Genomic DNA, 17,818 nt, shown 5'->3' on the forward strand with positions numbered 1-17,818 from the left:
AGCACACCCAATTTGCACTGAAAAATGTTGAAAGAAAATGCAGGGCATCCTATATAAGCCACAGCCACAGTGTGGTAATAAAAAGTTTGGTAGCTAGGTGTGCTGCTGGATGGTTGTATCATATAACTTCCTAGGAAACCGCCTACGTCATGACAACCACCTTCATTCTGGCATTTTTAGATAAATTTGAACAAATTAGAGGTCCATATATTTTTGTATGCTCTTGCGAAATAGCGTTTGATCTCATTCAATATGTGTGTTTGATAATCTTAAGAGCACTTTAAAGAACACTAGAAAATTACTCTTTAATTCTATGCATTCTGCATAGAAGCTCAATTTGTTTGGAAAGGTAGTATAGAGTTCCTGCTGCTGCTGCAAAGGGGGAGGCATGCTTGTTTTTGTTTTGTTTTAAATTACCACTCTACAGAGTTGATTGCTCAATTTCACAGCTTAAACTTTGTTGGTAATAGTGACCAGAATGGTCACACCCATCAGCAATTTACAGAAGCTGCCAGATAAGGATTGGGATTATGGCAAGTACAGGTATACAGTTCTTACTCAGAGATCATATTTGGTTAGGAAGAGTAAGATGACAACAAAAATCAGTCCGTACCAGTGTCCCTCTTTTATCTAGGAGAATTGGTGGACAACAATCTTAGAGCAATGATAAAGCTTATCTGTAAGCTTATCTGTAAGCTGCCCAGAATCACTTTCATATAGGGGAAATGGGAGGAATACAAATGTAACAAGTAATAAAAAGCCATTTTAATGGCTTACTAAGTCATTATCTCCAAAACAAGGACACTCTGTTGCAAGGTGAAACTAGCTCAGAACTAATCCAAGTGGAATGTAGTGTCAGCGGACTGGTAACTATCTGGTAACCTGGCAACTATCACAGACCATTCAAAGAAGAGAAGACAAAAATCTCAGTTAATTGATAAATGCCCGATTCCACTAGTAATGTTCAGTTTCATATGACTTGGGTTTATGGGTTCTTTTGCTATTGCATATGTTCTACTTCCCTATGTTTTTTTCCATCTATAATGTTATCTGTTCAATATTTTATGCAGTTGTTGATCACTACTCGAGTGATATTGTCTTCAACAGTGTCCGTGTAATTGCCATTGTCATAATTGGCCTGGGCTTCCTCCTGCTGCTTCTACCAGAGGAGTGGGACGAGTGGTTAATAAAACTCCTTACCCGCCTCAAAGTACGAAAGAAGGAAGAAATTCCAGAGGGAAATGGAGATATTGTTTCAGGATTGCAAAATAAAAGTAGAAGAACACGTCCCTCCATGTCATCTTTCACACATTAATATTATTTTGTGAACATTTCTTTATACTGTATACTTTAAATCATGGAGTTTTTTTCTTGCAAAGCACATATGTTCAATACAGTAAATATATACAGATGTACAGTTTTGATAATAAGAGTCCAAGGTATCAAGATTCAGCATCACTAAATTGCTTGCACTGTTTCACATTCAACATTTTCACTAAAACACAAAACTCTTTTTAAATGAATGTAAGTAATGATCTTTGCATATATGATTTTATTGATAAATCATGAGATGGAGGGCATACATTTTGAACATTACATACTGAATAACACATTGCACACTGTGATTTATGGGTGTGTGCATGCACACACACACACACAAACATATATATATATATAAATATACAGATATATGAGAAGCAAATATTATGCTTAGATCATAAGCTTATTTTTTATGAGAGCTGCACACGAAACATTTGCAAATGAACCAAAACAAACTATTTTTGGGGAAGAAGGGGTGGGAGGGTGGGAGAGTGTTTTGTGAAGATAAGTGCACTTGGTGCCAGATTAAAAGAAAGTAAAAATGTTGGGTTTGCACTGAAGCATATGACAGAAACTAAAGTGTACCAAATCACCCAGGTATTACTCTTGAAAACCCCACTAACATGAATGGGAACAGTGCAAGAGTACAGGGTATTCTGTATGGTGTGTTATTTTTGCACACATACCCTGTCTGCCTCAGTGGAGCATGTGTAAAGAAAGTTCTCAGGGGGAACAAATCTAAGTGTGCATGATTGCAGTCTGCGCTTAATATCATGCAAAAGAAAATACAGTGCCTTCTAAAGAATTCTAGTCCATTGTCTGTATAGAAATAGGAAACCTTGCAAGTTGCTTGTATTGATTTTTCAACTTGAAGAATGTGTTCCATAGACACAGTGCTTTTGAAATTCACAAAGAACTCAAGGAGTGCCTACTTCAAGCTGCTGATTACTGGGAGTGCAGACTATTTAAGGACTACTATGTCTTCTATTGCGGCCAGATGAGTTTACTTTCCACTTGCACAGATCTGGAGACGCTCCTGACCTGTATTTATGTGAGGGAGGAATCAAGCCGTACATCCAAGAACCATGCAAAGCTTGCAGCTGTTTGGAAAAAAAATGTGTACAATATTGAAAATATAAGTGAATTGCATTTGCTTTTATTCATTGCTATTTTTTTTAAAGGACATCAAGATACTTATATCAAACTTAAAACTTTTTACAAAACTTGTAAGCACCATGCTGTTACTTGTACAATTTGGTTTGCCATTGGATTTCTATCTGTGATAGATGATGTGGTATGTGCAAAGAAATAGGCGATGGTGACAGTTTACTCTTTTTGAAGTTTACATTGCTGCATTCAAAATGGAAAACATTATTTTTAAATGTTGCCATAACCCAATAGTGTTTGCTGTCTCCTTGGCATTTTTGGCTCAGATGGAGGTGGCACTCACTTCTAAACTTTTTACTGAATCAATTTCAGATTCAATTATCTGCTTGACAAAACGAATAAAAACTATTGCAAATTCATATCAAGTCAATGGCTTTTGCTTGCATTTCTGTTTTATAGTGAATTACATTAATTTTACTAAAAAAAAAAACCTGCATAAAAATGTGTAATAAAAAGTGGGAAAATAAGTACTAAGACTGTCAAAGGTTTTCTCTGGTTTATTGTAATTTTCTCATCCTACTTAAAAGAATGTTTTAAGAATAGTTTTTGGGTTTTTAAACATGTTAGAACTGGAGATTAGCACATCTTTGTCTAGTAATTTTGACATCCACCTCAAATGTTCCTATGCTTGGAATTTTTTATGGTTTCTTTCCCATTACTATCTATCAAATTCTTTATTTTATCCCTCTAAACTTAAAATTTGTTGCCTTTATCAGCACATGTGAGGGCAATAAATAAATGCAAAATGTTGAGAATTAAACTTTTCTCTTCAGATGAAAAATTCTGAATAATGTAGTTATATACAGATCAATTTACACATTAAATCTTGAATAACATCAGATTTGGTAAGGAGAAAAATTGTAGAGTACATTTGATTCAAGATTCCTGATTATGTAGAAAATAACATGATACGTGATTTTAAAGTAAAAATATCATCATTGTATATGAAATACATTAATTACTATTAAAAACATCAACTTTTAGGAGAATATAACTTGGATAATTCAAGTACGAACCTTTACAGCTGATCTGGGCAATTGAAATAATTCATTTTTTACCAACCTCACAAATAGATTATATAATAACATAAATCACTGCATACTTTTTTTTCATTTTTAGTCATTGATTTTAGGATTTTGAGCAAAAATTAACTATTTAACATCCCATTGATTATATTGGAAGAAAATTATTTATTTATTAGAATAGATTTGTATGCCGCCCTTCTCCAAAGACATCTATATATTTATTTATTACATCTATAAATGTTTTAGAAATTTTTCTCCTTGTAATAGACCAGAATGTTGGTAATATTAAAAGGTTACATATATCCAAATATTTCAAGAACAAGAATGATTAAAGATATGAGGTCATTTATTGACGTATCTATAGATAAGTATAGACGTACCTATATGGCGGGATGACAGCAAATAATAGTATTATGAGAGATTTCTTAGGTCATCTAGTCCAAGTCATTGTTATTACAGGATTCTTAATGCAAAGTCCAAATAGTGTGCTTAAGAAATGGTCATATCTTAAATATTTCCAGTAAAACAAAGTCTACAACTATCTCTTATCCAGGGCAATTCCTTCCAGTAGAACAGATATCTTTGTAAAGTCATTTCTCCTCTTTTAACAAAATAAGTTTTTATAATTTTCATATATTAGTTCTAATTTTCAGATATTAGCTCTAATTTTTGCTCAGAGTTTGTGGATCAGCCAACCTCCTTTACTTTGTATAAAAAACTTCCATTACTAATTGGAGCAGATGTTCCTCAGATCTCCCTCATTTCCAAATAGATGGTATTAAACAAAAGATCTTTCCCATCATCCACTACACAATCCTTTTAGATGACAATGCCAGAGTGAAGACAGGCCCTCTGAATGCAAAGCTTGCATCCCACTGTTTAGCCACTATTTTCAAAAAGAGAAAACAAAACACTAAGTATCTTTGAACTCACAAAAGCTGAAATTTGCAATAGGATGCTGTGGAACTGTAAAATTCACTAATGCCTTAGATGATCGTTATGCACATAAAAGCCACGTCATCAGAATTATTCAACAATATGTACCACACACACACACACACAAACCATGAAGAAAATTCCTTCTCATACTTCACTAGTATTTTTTTTCCAGTGTGGACTAAATGAAGTAGTTAAACAAAATGCTAAGAGTTGAAGCAAGGAATCTTGGGTTCGAATTCTCACCTTACCAATAAGGCTTACTAGATTACTTGGGACCAGTAGTACTATTTTCATCCAGTTTATCCCCAGAGATATGTCTGGGTTCTAAATGAAGATAAAATGAGGAGGAATCTTATTTGTGTTAAGTTGAACACTGAATTCCTGCGGCTCAAAGGGAAGGTATAGATGAAATAATAAAAATTTTCACCTGAATGAAAAATGTTCTCAATCTTTTAACTCAACGCATGACACCTCATCATAATCCATTTAATTCAGCACTATAATCAAGATTTTATTTTATTTATTTTATTATTTATTTTATTAATCAGATTTGTATGCCGCCCCTCTCCGCAGACTCGGGGCGGCTCACAGCAATAATAGTACAATGTAAACAAATCTAATATTTAAGTTTAAGTTAATTTAAAACCCCAATTTAAAAACCAATCATACATACTAGCATACCATGCATAAAATTTATAAGCCTAGGGGGAGGGAAAGTATCAATTCCCCCATGCCTGACGGCAGAGGTGGGTTTTAAGGAGCTTACGAAGGGCTAGGAGGGTGGGGGCAACTCTGATATCCGGGGGAGTTGGTTCCAAAGGGTCGGGGCCGCCACAGAGAAGGCTCTTCCTCTGGGTCCCGCCAAACGACATTGTTTAGTTGATGGGACCCGGAGAAGGCCAACTCTGTGGGACCTAACTGGTCGCTGGGATTCGTGCGGCAGAAGGCGGTCCCGGAGATATCCTGGTCCGGTGCCATGAAGGGCTTTATAGGTCGTAACAAACATTTTGAATTGTGACCGGAAACTGATCGGCAACCAATGCAGACTGCGGAGTGTTGGTGTGACATGGGCGTATTTAGGAGCGCCCATGATAGCTCTCGCAGCTGCATTTTGAAGAATAAGCAGTTTGCAGTACAACTATGTATATGTATCATACAATAAAACTTATCAAAACGATTAGGCAGATCAACAATAATACCATCAACACAGAACAAAAGTAGTAATAATGTCACCAAAAAACCCACAATATATCTTCAGGCAGAAAGATTAAGCTCTGCTCATTTTTCTTGTTCATTTCTTTAGCTGGTATTATTTATTTCACTTTTGCATTTTTGTTCTTTGGGGTATATTAACTTGCCAAGGTTGAGCGACTATATAAACCTTAATAAATAAGCCTTATTTTAAATTTTAAAAAGCAAAATTTAAAAAGCACTCTCAGGTGTTCCAATGCCCAAAGCAAATAATATTTCTAACTTCCCAATTGCTAGCAACTCCCTTCCGAATAGAAATGCCAAAAGTGCTTTTTCAGGAGGCAACTGGACTGTCTTTGTTTTTTCTTTCCAAAACATTTCGCTCCTCATCCACAAGAAGCTACTTCAGCTCTGACAGGATAGTGGGGAATGGAAGGGTTTATATTCCTTGCAGACAAGCTACAAGGAATGGCAGGCACCCTTCCATTCCCCGCTGTCCTGTCACAGCTGAAGTAGCTTACGAAAAGCAAAACGTATTTGAAAGGGGGGTGGGGAATCCGTTAAGAAAATCCAGGTGCCTCCTGAAAAAGCACCGTCGGGCCAACCATGACCTGGATCAGGGGTGGGTGGGTGTCTCCAACCTTGGCCACTTTAAGACTTGTGGACTTCAACTCCCAGAATTCCTCAGGCAGCTTTGCTTTGCTGGCTGAGCTTTGCTGGTTGAGGAACTCTGGGAGTTGAAGTCCACAAGTCTTAAAGCTGAAAAGGATGGATGACTGAGAATCTTTACAGACTTTCCAACGGAAACGTTCTGCCCACCAACCCACCCAAAAGGCTGGTAATCTAGCTAAAGCTCGCCCGGACCAAGAGCGCATGTGTACTAGGCAACTCCTGCACGTTCCTTCCTTCCCCCCCCCCTATTCACTTCCGGTGGTTGACGGAAAGGAAAACCCGGGGACTTTAGCCGTTCCGGAAGTGCCCCGGTAAGTATCAACAGGACCTGCGAAGGAAGGGCAAGCTGGCTGCAGCCCCTATTTTGTAACGGGAAGGTGATTGCATTGGCGCTACGTCCCTTCGAAAGGCGGCCGTTGTACTGACGCTCGTTCTTTGTCGAGGGCGAAGCCGAGAAGACTTCGAGGAGATTTGACTTTTTATTCAGCCCCCGGGTGCTCCTTCTTGAACCCTGTGCAGGGGGGACGGGCATCTTCTTTCCCGCTTGGCTGCTTTTTCTGATAGGGGAGAACGAAGGAGTTGTTTGTAACCGGCTTCGCGTCCCGGTGCAGCAGCTACAGGTGGTAAGTTAGCTGGCGCTTGGAGACCTTTCAACTGGACATGCCTGCCTGCCTGCCTCCTTCCTTCCATTACTTACTTACATATTTAAGACAAAGCTTTTATTCTTTTCTTCCACATCAACAAGATAAAAAACAGATATCTTCAATAAAAATCAATGTACACATATTGTCGCTTAAAAACAATAGTACAATGACCCAAGCTGCATTTCCATTTTGATTTTAATTTTATTATTTAATCCATCTCAATCTTCCCCCTCTCCATTGCCCTTTTTCTTTCTTTCTTTCTTTCTTTCTTTCTTTCTTTCTTTTCTTTCTTTTTTTAAATAAACTTTATTGATATTCGAATTTTTCATTAAAAACAAATTATTACATTGTTTCTTGGAGTGATTCTACGTTGTTACATAATTATTTTTCCATAATACCTTTTTGCATTACACTAGTTCATTTTCCAAATAATTTAAAGTTCAATCTATACATATTATATATTATGCATTTATATACACTGCTCAAAAAAATAAAGGGAACACTTAAACAACACAATATAACCAGATTATCTCAGGGACTGCCTTCTGCCGCACGAATCCCAGCGACCAGTTAGGTCCCACAGAGTGGGTTTTCTCCGGTCCCGTCAACTAAACAATGTCACTTGACGGGACCCAGGGGAAGAGCATTCTCTGTGGCGGCCCCGACCCTCTGGAACCAACTCCCCCCAGAGATTAGAATTGCCCCCACCCTCCTTGCCTTTCGTAAGCTGCTTAAAACCCACCTCTGCCGCCAGGCATGGGGGAATTGAGATACTCTTTCCCCTAGGCCTCTACAATTTTATGCATGGTATATCTGTATGTATATTTGGTTTTTATAATAATGGGTTTTTAACTGTTTTTAGTATTGGATTATTATTATATGCTGTTTTATTACTGTTGTTAGCCGCCCCGAGTCTGCGGAGAGGGGCGGCATATAAATCCAATAAATAAATAAACAAACAAACAAACCAATCAATCAATCAATCAATCTCCAAGTAAATCAAACCTCTGTGAAATCAAACTGTCCACTTAGTAAGCAACACTGATTGACAATCAATTTCACATGCTGTTGTGCACATTCAGCTTTGTACAGAACAAAGTAAAACAAATTAAAAGCTTTCAGGTGACCCATATCTGGGATGGCATTGGTGGCATTTGAAGTAGAATAGTCTCTCTGTTGCTGTGCTTTGAATAATATCAGAGGTGTACAAGTGGGTGTTCCGGGCACTTTAAACCACAATGCTCATATGCACCGCATAGGTGCTATGGGCCTTTTTCTGTTGAAATGCATATGCAAGACAATTTTCAAATGGACCTATATCAATTTTTAAAATTCTGTCAATAGCCCCATTTAAATGACTAATGGCATTTGATTAATTTTCCTGTTCCATCTGTGAACACATCCCTTGTTTGACAAGTAAAATTTAAATGTTGCCCCATTTATATCAATTCAGAAATCCAATTGAATGCAAGTATATGATTGACACCCTCCCCAAGAGTTACGTATTTACTTTTTCAGAGTTTAATTTCTTTATATGGAGAAACACATCTTTTTCCCCCCTGTCAATATAGTTGACAGAATCACATGGTTGGCTTCTGAAACATTCTCGTTATTTTTGGGGATATAGTGCGTGATAGTGATTCAGTGAGTTGTAAAAACCAAATTAGGAAAGATAAGGTATAATATGTAGATTTACCTAAGACCAGGTTACCTCCTGCCTCATGAATCCCAGCGACTAGTCATGTCCCACAGAGTTGGTCTTCTCCATCAGCCAAGCAATGTCATATGGCGGGACCTAGGGGTAGAGCCTTCTCTGTGGCAGCTGCCACTTTGGAATCAACTCCCTCCAGAGATTTGTACTGCCCCCTCCCTCCTGGCCTTTCGTAAAGTTTTTAAGACTCATGTTGAGCATTGACATCTTGCTCTAGCCATATGTATGATTGTAATGGAATGAATGCAGATGACTAGACGAGACATAGTTTAGTTTTAATCGTTTGGGTTTCTCACTTGTTTCTTATTGTATTCTGTTTTGTAAGCTGCCCTGAGTCTACAGAGAAGGGCAGCTTAGAAATCCAAATAATAAATAAGTAAGTAAAAACCATATTGTCTCTCTGCCCCGCCCGCCCCCGCCCCCCAAAAAATGAAATTACCACCTGTCATAAATAAGACAGTCTTATTTTCGGGGAAACACAGTAATAATCTTTTTTCCCATCTTTGGCTAAAAACCTTTGCATATTCAGAGGTAAGTAAATTACAAGAACACCCTGACTTGCGCAAGACTTTTACAACATTCAGATACATATTTGAAATAAGCTCCCCTAGAATTGAAGAATAGCTTCCAAGGTTTTTGTGGGTTGTAATTTAGAGAATTATATATAAAAATTAAGAATTATTTCATCTTTAATTCTTTTTTTAGGAGTTTCAGAAATGTCAGCACCATCTATGAAAGAAAGGAAAGCCTGCTGGGAAGCCCGAGATTTTTATTGGAAATGCTTAGATGAACAAAAAGATACGAAAGATACATCAAAATGTGACAAATTGAGGTGCTCTTTTGAAAATTTATGCCCACAGCAGTGGGTAAGTAAATATTTTTATTCATTTTATACACACATACCTAGCATATTTCTTTTTGGGATATGCAAAAGGCAAGGGAGGGAGAGAAAGAGGAAAGAAAGAAAGAGAAAGAAAGAAAGAAAGTGGAAGTCGAGAAAAAGACATTCAAAATAAATTGAAATTATACTACTATTCATTATCTTGATTCTTTTTTTTGTCCTTGCAAACCATCCTTACTTCCACATCTGTACTCCCCTATCTAAATTATTTCCAAAATTTTCTCTGAAACTTTTGCAAGCACATTAATAAATAAGCATTTGCAGCTATTCTTGACCTCCTGGCCTTGTACAAGAGAAGAAGAATGCCACACAACAAATGTTGTGCAGCAACTCCATAAGGAAAGTATATATTTTAAAATTTTTGCAGCTGCAATACTTACACCCCCATTTTTCAGCATTCTCGTAGCATTAATCATATTTTCAGCATAATTCACCTTTTGCTTGAATTCGAAGATATATACATTGCTAAAAAAAAAGGGAACACTTAAACAACACAATATAATTCCAAGTAGCTGTTGTGCACATTCAACTTTGTACAGAACAAAGTGTTCAATGAGAATATTTCATTCATTCAGATCTAGGATGTGTTGTTTGAGTGTTCCCTTTATTTTTTTGAGCAGTATACATTCATTTCACTTTTGCTGTTAAACATGCTATTGTTTATATACAAATGTCCAAAGGTATCCTGTTCTGTTCACCCTATCCACACCACTCGGGAAGATGGGACAGCTTAGGCATGAGAATGCACAACTTCAGCAACAAATAGCAGCGATTTCTGCCCAGTTAGCCCAGCTTCAAGGCCAAATGAGCCAGCCGTTTGCCATTCCTGCTCCGAGAAGACATTGCCCAGTTGCTGTGCCTGATAAGTTCAATGGGGACAAATCCATGTTTCCAGTGTTCTTGAGACAGTGCCATTTTTATGGCCTTGCGGCCGGAGGACTTTCCACATGACAGAGACAAGGTGGGATTTATAATAATAAGCTGGAGGACAGAATAATAGTCTGGAGGACAGAAGGAAAAGGGGGGACATGATCGAAACATTTAAATATATTAAAGGGTTAAATAAGGTCCAGGAGGGAAGTGTTTTTAATAGGAAAGTGAACACAAGAACAAGGGGACACAATCTGAAGTTAGTTGGGGGAAAGATCAAAAGCAACATGAGAAAATATTATTTTACTGAAAGAGTAGTAGATCCTTGGAACAAACTTCCAGCAGATGTGGTATATAAATCCACAGTAACTGAATTTAAACATGCCTGGGATAAACATATATCCATCCTAAGATAAAATACAGAAAATAGTATAAGGGCAAACTAGATGGACCATGAGGTCTTTTTCTGCCGTCAGACTTCTATGTTTCTATGTTTCTAAGCCTGCTGTCTGGCTCAGCAACTTGATGGGCCACACCATTGTTAGTGTATGACAGTCATCTGGAGAAGATGTTTGCGGATCCCACCAAGGCCCAAACTGCCTCTCGGAGATTAAGAGTTAAAGCAAGGCCGGAAACTCCTCCAAGAGTACATCAACAAGTTCTGTTTACTCAGCCAAGACTCGACCTGGAATGAGCCAGGTCTCCTGGATGCTTTCCAGGATGGCTTATCGGACTGTTTGCTGGAGGAGCTGGTTCAATTTAAGATCCCTTCCACCATGACGGAGATGGAGTGACTGTCTGCAAATTGATGCCAGATTGCAGAGCAAAGAGTCTCAGCGTGCTGCTTGAACAACTCATGTTTCTTCAGCTCCACCATGTTACCCAGCTCCATTCTGTTTCTTCAGCTCCATCGTTGCCTGTAGATGTAGATCCTGGACCATTGCGGCATTTGATTCTGGACACTCAGGTTTTCATTGACAACCGTTCCTTGGGGGTGCAAGCGCATGCAGTAGTGGATTCAGGAACAACCATGAACTTTATGGATGATCTGTTTTTCCATAGGAAGGCTTCTTACAATTAATACAAAATCTTATTTCAAAACCATCTGCTTGTAATATGGAATAGAGAAACCACTTGTAATTTGTAGCCAATGCACAAATCATTACTAAGCTAACTATACTGCTCAAAAAAATAAAGGGACCACTCAAATAACACATCCTAGATCTGAATGAATAAAATATTCTCATTGAATACTTTGTTCTGTACAAAGTTGAATATGCACAACAGCATGTGAAATTGATCACCAATCAGTGTTGCTTCCTAAGTGGAAAGTTTAATTTCACAGAAGTTTGATTTACTTGGAGTTATATTGTGTTGTTTAAGTGTTCCCTTTATTTTTGTGCAAACCTTGCTCTGCAACCTAGGAGCATATAGGAAGTACGTTGCTTTAAAAAATTAAAGCAACAATGTCTTTTCCTAGGTTGCAGAGCTTTTTACTCCATAAGTTTCCTCTCGCTACTTCAGTTATGTGTGTACATGCATAATGATGATGCTTTTTCCCCCCATATATGGAATAAGGGAAAGAAGTATGTAGTTCCATATTATTTTTTTTGAAAAAAATCTGATGTGGATAAAACTTATTGAACATTAGTTTTTGAAGATAGGTCAATAATAGTGAAATTAAATCTAAAATGTCATAATGAGTGTACTTTTATTACTTTAGACATTTACTAAGCTGGTTGACTTGCTAACCAAGTGATTTTATTCAAAACAGGTTAAATACTTTAACAAAAGAAGAGATTATTTACAATATAAGGCACAAATGGAATCAGGACAATTTCTGCCTTCAGAGAAAACAGAGAAGTCATAGCAAATGAAGAATTTTTACAACGCTGTGCACGAGGGAAGTTGCAGAAAAACAGCATAATTGAAGAACGTATGTTGGCACCAACAATGTCCTATCAATTTTAAGACCAGTTCTTCTTTATAAATCTCAGTGTCCTGAACAGCTCCAGCTCCCATTATTTGAAATGCTTATTGGAGAGAAGAGGCACTTAGGAAAATATGCTTACCTTTCACCACTAAAAGACTACAGCATCAATAAAATCAAAATAAATGAACTGTGTAAATTCAAATACTTGTATCATGTTTTCACTGCAAATACTCTCAAAAGTTTTCCCCAATATACTGGTAAAGTGCAGTGTATTTCAATGGTCCATTGTATAAATTAAATCTTGAGGAAGAATCTTTATAATTAACAGTAACACCCTTAAATATTTCATTTTGGTTGGTTCAGGTGTATGGGAGATCACATTGCTTAATATGTTGAATTAAAATTTAAAAATGTAAACATTTTTTAAAAACTAAAACTGATCAGTTTGAATTAATGCTGGATTTGGAAAAAAAACCCAAAATACTCGAATATATGTTTTTTAAAAAATATCCCCCAAACCAGTGCCAAAAAACTGCATGGTCACGACCAAGTGCAACAAGACACTAGAATTGTCAAATGGTGAGTTGCTATATTGTTGTATGCAGCATCTTGATAATGTCCATTTTTATTTGTTAGTGACCACACAAATAGATTTTCTCCATAATGAAAAAAGTGAATGGAATAAATTTATAGTGCAGCAACAGCATAGTTGTTGGTCTATTAATTTTTTGACCACTGTATGGAGTTGTAGATATTACACTGCACCCAATTATACTGCAAATGAGTAATTACCACCACTTGCAGAACTATCAACAAGTAGTGCTTACAGCAGTAAAATCAGAATTCACTAGCTCCAAAAACTGTATTAAAAACAATTTTAATACTGTCATGGTTCATTTAAATGTTAAAAATGAAGGTGTACAAAATCTAATACATAATTTAATTGTAGCTATAGTCATTTCAGGGAATTTATAGCACCATCAAATTATCAGCTTCAACAAAAATTAAACATTTTGTCTTTGTTCTTTTTCCTTGGCCATCTGCTGTCTTGTATATTCCCAAATGAGCAGAGCACCACTTACATGGACATTGAGTGAACGAATAACTCCTTGCTGAGGAATTTCTACACAAGTGTCCAGGTGCTGAATTATATTTGCTGGGATTCCCTCGTGTTCATTTCTGATTTGAAAAAACAAAACAAAAAATGCATCACATTAGCAGAAATGGAAGACAAGCTGTAGAAAAAAACATCAAGTTCAAACGTCAGTAAAGTGGTACCTCTACTTACGAACTTAATTCGTTCCATGGCCAGGTTCTTAAGTAGAAAAGTTTGAAAGAAGAAGCAATTTTTCCCATAGGAAGCAATGTAAAAACAAATAATGTGTGTGATTGGGGAAACCACAGGGAGGGTGGAGGCTGTTTCCTCCCAGGAGATTCCTAGAGAGGCCCCACAGAGGCGTCTCCCCACCTTTTCCAGCCCTGTTTCCTCCCAGGAGATTCCTAGAGAGGCCCTATGGAGGCTTCTCACTGCCTTTTCTGATTATAGTTTGGGAAATGGTTCTTGAGAAGAGGCAAAAAAATCTTGAACACCGAGTTCTTAACTAGAAAAGTTCGTAAGTAGAGGCGTTTGTAGGTAGAGGTACCACTGTATTTCTAAAACCTCCCTTGAATACAGTAAAATTGATGATAATCCTGAGCTTGAAAGATCAATAATCAGATTTGAATATTTTCATTTCTACTCCTACTCCAAAATACTATTGGACTTTTCATTGGAGGGCCGGGCCATGGACAAAAATAAATAAATACTAACAATAAAGCAGCCAGTCTTTTGTTACTTTAGTATGGATAGCAATTACAGTAACAATTTGTGAACTATCACTGAGACTAATGTGATGTGGACTCAACTTATTTTTTAGAATTTGTGTGAGGTACAATCAAGTGTCCACCAAATATAAATGGCCCAATTTTATTCTCCTGCATTTTATTTGTACTGCAGAGATAGTACTATCAATATCCGGCTGCCTAACATAAATCACTAGGGAATGTAGCTTTCTAAGGGAAGGTTCTGCAGTGCATAGGCAAAACACTTTATTTTCTGAATGATTGTCAATATTCTCTACCCAAAATACATTTGGAAAATTTATTAGAATTATGTTTTTGTTACCCCAATAACAACAGGGATTTCTCTGGAAAGCAATATTCCATTAAATTGCAACTTTTGGCTGTTTGCTCCACCCCTATTATAGAATAGCCTTCAGTTTTCTTCTGTTCCAAATATTCAATAAGCTGAAATGGCTTTACCTGTAAATTTTTAAAAAATGAGATTAGTATTAGGGCTTGGAAGTGTGTACTTTACATTAGCACAATAAGCGAGATATAGCATGTTCTGACTGAATAAATCTATCCTGGCTAATACTATCCAACCTTTCTAATGCCGCGATCGCTTAATACAATTCCTCATGTTGTGGTGACCCCCAACCATAAGTCTAACACCAATTCTCCCAACAAAGCTGTAAGCTGATTGGCAGGAAGGTCAGAAGGACACCTCCCAATTGATCGTATTGTAAAAATATGTTCAAAGGCACCAGAATAGAAGCTTTAGTTCCTAACACCATGGGGAATTTGTCTTTTCTCATGTCGACCCATGTCAAATGGTCGTTCGACCCCAAGAGGTCCCGACCCCCCAGGTTGAGAACCACTGATATAGACAGAAACCTTTTCATTTTGATTGGATGGATCAAAATGCCCTAGTTCAAGAATGGTAACTAAGTCCTCTGCCTGGTGGCACTCACAGCATTTTACCAGTAACTAAACATGTTAGTTAATTTGGTGTCTGATTCAGAAGAGCTGCCCATACAAAGCCCCAAAGTGAGGCTTGCTCTTTCCTCCCCTTGTCTGCTAGAACTGACTATATATGAAAAACCCACAATTATAATTCAACTGAAATTAAAGAGATAATAATGCTGAAGTTGGACTGTCCCTTTAACCCTCCTGTTGTGTCCGCATTTACTATACACTTGTACTGTTTTTGGTGTAACATCAACGTGTAGCAAAAAGTAAACAAAATGAAAAGAAACCCACACTCATAGTAAGAACCCCTCAAATGAGGAAAAGTCAATTAATCACAAGTTTCAGATCCGCATGAGAAATAATCTACATGGTCTCAAATTTTATTTTGGGTCATATAGACCCGAGCATAGGAGCAGGGTTGAATTTTGCAGCTAGTATAATGCCATAAAATTAATGCAGATCAATTTATAGTGCTCCCAACTTGATCCAACCACATGAAAACCAGGAAGAGATTGTATACCAGTTAACTTGCCATGTCTGTGACGGAGCAGGGGAGGTTTATTTTACTCACTTCAATAACAGAAAGCCATTGTTCAGCAGACACACTGAGATACTGGAATTGCTTGTCATTTATATAATGGAGGTTGCTAACGGTTAAAGCAGAAACACCGAAGATTTCACAAGTTCGACACAAGCCTACAAATAAAACACAGCTCTCTCAATACGGAATTGATTTCCTCAACTGAATGGTGCAAGTTAAGTTGCAGGGAAGCAGATTCAAACAGAGGCTTACAAGCATGCAGTGAGAATCAATTTTTATTTTATTTTCATTTATTTATTTATTTATTTTGTCCAATTATGCGACGTTTCGGTGAAATCACATTCACCATCATCAGGCTGAAGTTCCAAGCTTCGTGCTGTTGTAAAACATTTTACAACAGCACGAAGCTTGGAACTTCAGCCTGATGATGGTGAATGTGATTTCACCGAAACGTCGCATAGACATGCAAAATATTACACAGGGCAAAACCCGAACTCAGAACAATCTACAGTGATCCCCCGCTCGTTGCGAGGGTTCCGTTCCAGGACCCCCCGCAACGAGCGGGTTTTCGCGAAGTAGCGCTGCGGAAGTAAAAACACCATCTGCGCATGTGCAGATGGTGTTTTAAACTTCCGCAGCGCTAGCGAGGAGCCGAAGATTGGGGGGCGGCGCGGCTCTTTTAAAACATCGCCGCCGACATGGGGGGCTCGGGTTTGGGGGGGTGCTAGCAAGCCCCCCATGTCGGCGGCGATGTTTTAAAAGAGCCGCGCCGCCCCCAATCTTCGGCTCCTCAGCGGCGAGCGAGCGAGCGAAGCCAAGCCGGCAGCAATGTCGCCGCCGCTGCAGCCAACGCGCGCTACGATCTTCCGGGCCAGCCAGGCTCAGTCACGGAAGGCAGCCGCTTGGCCCGGGATGCTGGGCCGAGAGGAGCCGGGCTTGATCCGCTGAGCCTGGCTGGCCCGGAAGATCGTAGCGTGCGTTGGCTGCAGCGGCGGCGACATTGCTACCGGCTTGGCTTCGCTCGCTCGCCGCTGAGGAGCCGAAGATTGGGGGGCGGCGCGGCTCTTTTAAAACATCGCCGCCGACATGGGGGGCTCGCTAGCACCCCCCGAACCCCCAACCCGCGCGTTGGCTGCGGTGGCGAGGGCTTGCGATGGAGGGTGGAGGAAGCGGCCATGGGAGGGCGAGCTGCCTCAGGGAGGAGGATCGGGCGGGACCAGGTGGGGGCTGGAATTTCTCCGCTGGGAAGAAGCGGCCAGGGCGAAGGGCGGGCGAGCGGCGAAGGGCGGGCGAGCGGGTGCTGGGGAGGGCTTCTCGCCCTCCCGCCAGCAAGAGGGGGAGCGAACGGCGTGGGCAGGCGAAGGGCGGGCGAGCGGCAGCGAGGAGTTTGCGTGGGCGGTGGGGAAACTCCTCGCTGATGCCAGCAAGAGGGGGAAGACCCAGGGAAGCCGCCCAGCAGCTGATCTTCCAGTTGCCATCTACGCATGCGTGCCCATAGAAAAAAAGGGCACGCATGCGTAGATGGTATTTTGACTTCCGGGTTGAAAAATCGCAAATTACCCTGTTCGCAATGGTCGGGGACGCAATAACCGGGGGATCACTGTACATACATATACCCGTGAAAATTTACGAAAACAAATATATATATATATATATATACCATATAGATACTATATATCTATATACTATATCTACACTATTACTATATCTTCTTTTCTATTCTTTCTTAGATATATTTTACTATGAGTATCTCCTCTATAACCTTCATCATGTATTTTACTATGTATATGTGTGTGTGTGTATATATATATGTGTGTGTGTGTGTGTGTATATATATATATATATATACACACACACACACACACACACACACACATATATATATACACACACATAGTAAAATACATGATGAAGGTTATAGAGGAGATACTCATAGTAAAATATATCTAAGAAAGAATAGAAAAGAAGATATAGTAATAGTGTAGATATAGTATATAGATATATAGTATCTATATGGTATATAGATATAGTAATAATCAATGTGGTGTGGTGCTCAAGACATCAGGCTAGAAACTGGGAGGCTGTTAGTTCTAGTCCTGCTTAGTCTGGGTGAC

At 38.7% G+C, this 17,818-nt stretch overlaps 3 protein-coding genes across 6 annotated transcripts in view; 2 read left to right on the forward strand and 1 right to left on the reverse strand.

The window, feature by feature from the left end:
* SLC35F3 (solute carrier family 35 member F3) overlaps window positions 1-1,315 on the forward strand; it is a 142,676-nt gene extending 141,361 nt beyond the window's left edge. For all 3 annotated transcript variants that reach the window (XM_070740573.1, XM_070740563.1, XM_070740582.1), the window contains one exon: window positions 1,071-1,315. In XM_070740573.1, coding sequence (XP_070596674.1) covers window positions 1,071-1,315 — 245 coding nt within the window. The remainder of the gene's footprint in view (window positions 1-1,070) is intronic.
* Window positions 1,316-6,560: 5,245 nt separating this feature from the next.
* COA6 (cytochrome c oxidase assembly factor 6) lies at window positions 6,561-12,397 on the forward strand. 2 transcript variants are annotated; one of them, XM_070733975.1, is made up of 3 exons: window positions 6,561-6,625; window positions 9,375-9,535; window positions 12,215-12,397. In XM_070733975.1, exons 2-3 carry the CDS (start codon window positions 9,386-9,388, stop codon window positions 12,308-12,310), a joined length of 246 nt encoding a protein of 81 aa, XP_070590076.1. In that variant the 5' UTR covers window positions 6,561-6,625; window positions 9,375-9,385; the 3' UTR covers window positions 12,311-12,397. The 2 variants fall into 2 exon arrangements, with proteins under 2 accessions (XP_070590076.1, XP_070590075.1); XM_070733974.1 differs by lacking the exon at window positions 6,561-6,625 and adding an exon at window positions 6,849-6,937.
* Window positions 12,180-17,818, reverse strand: part of TARBP1 (TAR (HIV-1) RNA binding protein 1) — a 46,127-nt gene continuing 40,488 nt past the window's right edge. Inside the window, 3 exon segments of the mRNA XM_070733973.1 lie at window positions 12,180-13,552; window positions 14,538-14,674; window positions 15,735-15,859. Of these exon segments, the coding sequence (XP_070590074.1) occupies window positions 13,378-13,552; window positions 14,538-14,674; window positions 15,735-15,859 (437 nt within the window). The 3' untranslated portion in view covers window positions 12,180-13,377.

This window comes from Erythrolamprus reginae, chromosome 1 (genome assembly GCF_031021105.1).
Source record: "Erythrolamprus reginae isolate rEryReg1 chromosome 1, rEryReg1.hap1, whole genome shotgun sequence".
NCBI classification, from domain to species: domain Eukaryota; kingdom Metazoa; phylum Chordata; class Lepidosauria; order Squamata; family Dipsadidae; genus Erythrolamprus; species Erythrolamprus reginae.